The following is a 3,570-nucleotide window of genomic DNA, read 5'->3' on the forward strand; positions in this document are numbered from 1 at the left end:
GCTCCGCTGCCCGCAGGCTCCCGCCCCCCAGCGGCGGCCCGGCTTCTCCCCACCCGGGCCCCGGCCCGCTACTTTGTGTCAGTTTCGGCCGCGGGGCGGAAGTGACGGCGGCGGCCGCGGGCGGGGGGCGGGAGGGGCTTTGGGGAGTGAGGGGCGCGGCGTGCGCCATTTTAGTGCGGAGGGGAGGGTCCCACGCTCCAGCCCCGGACACGCAGGCGTTCGGCGAGGTTGGAGAGCTCCGGGATGCTGTTTCTTTATTTTGGAAGCCTGAGACCGAGAGAATGCTGCTGTCTCAGCCAGAGAACATCTGCGGGGAGGAGCCTGACGCGGGAGAGGCGGTGAAGGAGCCCCTTAGCGCGCTTCCCTCCTCGCCCTGGCTCGTCTCCTGGCCTTTCACCTCCTTAAGTGGCACAGCCCCGCATTGCCTGGGTGTTGCTTTGTGCCTCAGTTTCTCTGCCTGGTTGTCAGTCGCTGGGAAGATGGCTCTGCCCTTACCATGCCCCTTGGGTGATGCGCGCGAGCACACCTTTCTAAGAACAGTCTCTCTGTCTGCCTGTCTGTCTCTCTGTGTGTGTCTCTGTCTCTCTCTCTCTGTCTCTCTCTGTCTCTCTCTGTCTCTCTCTGTCTCTCTCTCTCTCTCACACACACACACACACACACACACACACACACACACACACACACACACACACGGGAGGCGCCCTTGTCTGGCCAAGATTGTCTGGACTGGCAGCCAGAAGACAGACAGCCCTGAGGAAGAGCACTTGCCCAGGCCTTGAATTCAATCCCTAGTACTGCAGAACTTTAAGTGGTTTTGGTGTGTTTTGTGTTGTTGTTATTTGTTATTTTGAGACGGAGTCCCACTCTGTATCTCTGCCAGGCCTGGACATCTCAGAGATCCTAGTGCTCCACCACTCCCGACTAGTGCTTAAATTGCTCTTGTTGAGTTTGGTTTTTTGTTTGATTAAAAAAAAAAAAAATCATTCTTGTCGGGTCACACGCAGTACTCCTACAGTAGAGTGTGAAGTCAAGGCCAGTATGATCTACATAGAAAGTTACAGCGTTTCAGAGGGAGACTTGTCTTAAACGAAAAAAGGCAGGGGGTGGGGGTGAGGGAGCTGGGAGTCAGAGCGCTGGAAAACAAGCTTCTCTCTCGAAGCCCCTGGGCCCTACCCCTCAAAGGATGGTAATACCCCCACACACACACCCAAAAGATTCTAGAAGCCTTCCCAAAGCCAGCACACCCCCTGATGTGACACCCCCCCTGACGGCCACTTTAGGGAACTGTGTGCCTAGAGGCCCTCAGGGTGCAAAGACCAGCTTGAAAACGGAGCAGCAGATCATGTCTTCTGGTCTTCTGGTTCTCCCCAGTCTAAGCGGCTCGGAATCTGGCATATTAACACAGAGAACATCTGTCTCACAAGTAGCCAGCTCGTGGTGCTCTTGCAGAGCGAGATAAGGTTGTAATCACAGCTTACACTCCAGCTGAGCCAGAGTTCCCGAGACTGAAGCCCCGAGCTGAGCCGCTGCCACCTTTGGAACGGGCTCTGGACCCTCAGGGTGGTGCAGAGCCACCAGGAGCTGTTATGTGGCTGTGCCGAGGGTGCCCCCCCCCCACCAGCCGTTACCAGCACTGCAATGAGAGGACAATCGGACAAACAGGAGATGTCAGAGGTGTTTCTCTCAGACACACCTCCCCTGTGAGCTGGGAATAGTAAGGCAGGTCTCACAGTGAGCATGGGGTCACCTTCATTAATGGAAAGCACTTAGGAGGGGACCCCCAGCAGAGCTTTGTCCAGCCTCTAGGGGAACTAGCTGAATAGACTTGTTTTCTGGATGGGTCACTAAAGCCCCAAGAACTAGTATGACATGCCAAGGTCACCTCTCAATCCGCTATCCCCATGGAAAGGGTTGGGGAGCAGGAGAGCCATGAAGGAAAGGAGACTTTGCCAGTTGAAGGAACACTAGTTGAAGGGAACTTGGACTGGGCATGGTGGCACGTGCCTTTAGTCTCAGCTTGTGGGAGGCAGGAGGATCTCTGAGGGAGGCCAGCCTGTTTCAAAACGGGGGGAGGGGGTAGAGAAGCCCAGACAAAGCTATTAACAGAGGTGAATGGAGGACTGTGCCAAGGGAGACTGTCCCCTACCTGAAGACTTCAGGGCCCCAGCCAGCCAAGTAGGTGAAGAGCCGTGGGCCCAGGTCCCGGGCAGGGTTGAGTGGAGAGCCACAGTTAGAACCCATGGCTAGTCCGATGGCGAGGACCAGCAGTCCCACCACCATGGGCTCCAGACCTGCAGGCACTCCTTTATTGTGTCTGTCTAGGATGGCGAACAGCCCCACAATCAGCATCCAGGTGCCCAGAACCTTGTGATGGTGGTAGGAGGAAATCCATCAAAGGCCAGGCAGGTGCTCCACCTGCCCACCCTCCCTCCCTCCCTCCTCCCTCCCTCCCCCCTCCCACTCTTCATGCCACTGCCTCTGTGCTGTCTGCCCAACAGAAGCTAGGGATACCAAGGGAGAACTAACCTTATAATGGGCTAGGGTCCCAGAAAACAAGGCAAAGGTTGGGACTCAGTGCCCCAGGCCCTTCTCTCCACACTCACCTGATCCAAGAAGCCATTGTTCAGGGACAGATAGGGGGAAGGATAGGTGGCAAAAATGGAGGCTGTCTCTTTGGGACCAGTCACTGTCAGGTTCCCACCTGTGTAGTGCTGGAGGGCATCTTCAGGAGAGAGGGGGAGAGGGAGAGAGAGAAAGAGACTCAGGAGTTTCTGTCTGTGTTTATCCCTAACCACTGCGAGGTAGCCCTGCCCACAGCAACTGCCCTGGCAGTGTTCCTCTGTTACCGTGGTAGAGAATGTAGGTCGCTCCTGAGGCACAGAAAGCAGTAGATGGGGAGCTTGGCCCAGGGCATGCGTCCTACCAAGCACATGGCCAGAGAGACATGGGAAAAGCAATGGGAAAAGACAGGATTAGGTACCACTGCCAACCCTCTTACAGCCGCAGGCTTTCCTCTGCAATGCTCATCTCCATCATTCAGTTTAAACAATTAGGTCTCAAAAAGATAATGATAGTGTTTTCTATTTCTATCCATTTGTATGCAAACACTATCCTGAGTGAGGTAAGCCAGACCCAAAAAGAGGAACATGGGATGTACTCACTCATATTTGGTTTCTAGCCATAAATAAAGGACATTGAGCTTATAATTCGCGATCCTAGAGAAGCTAAATAAGAAGGTGAACCCAAAGACAAACATATAGGTATCCTCCTGAATATTAACCTTCATCAGGCGATGAAAGGAGACAGAGACCCACATTGGAGCACCGGACAGAAATCTCAAGGTCCAAATCAGGTCCAGAAGGAGAGGGAGCACGAGCAAGGAACTCAGGACCGCAAGGGGTGCACCCACACACTGAGACAATGGGGATGTTCTATTGGGAACTCACCAAGGCCAGCTGGACTGGGTCTGAAAAAGTCTGGGATAAAACCGGACTTGCTGAACATAGCGGACAATGAGGACTACTGAGAACTCAAGAACAATGGCAATGGGTTTTTGATCCTACTGCATGT

At 54.3% G+C, this 3,570-nt stretch overlaps 1 protein-coding gene across 1 annotated transcript in view; it reads right to left on the reverse strand.

Moving 5' to 3' along the window:
- Window positions 1-2,708, reverse strand: part of Atp8b2 (ATPase phospholipid transporting 8B2) — a 24,533-nt gene extending 21,825 nt beyond the window's left edge. Inside the window, exon 1 of the mRNA XM_013353803.2 lies at window positions 2,604-2,708. Within this exon, the coding sequence (XP_013209257.2) occupies window positions 2,604-2,620 (17 nt within the window). The 5' untranslated portion in view covers window positions 2,621-2,708. The remainder of the gene's footprint in view (window positions 1-2,603) is intronic.
- Window positions 2,709-3,570: the final 862 nt, after the last annotated feature.

Source organism: Microtus ochrogaster, unplaced genomic scaffold, assembly GCF_000317375.1.
Source record: "Microtus ochrogaster isolate Prairie Vole_2 unplaced genomic scaffold, MicOch1.0 UNK16, whole genome shotgun sequence".
Taxonomy (NCBI): domain Eukaryota; kingdom Metazoa; phylum Chordata; class Mammalia; order Rodentia; family Cricetidae; genus Microtus; species Microtus ochrogaster.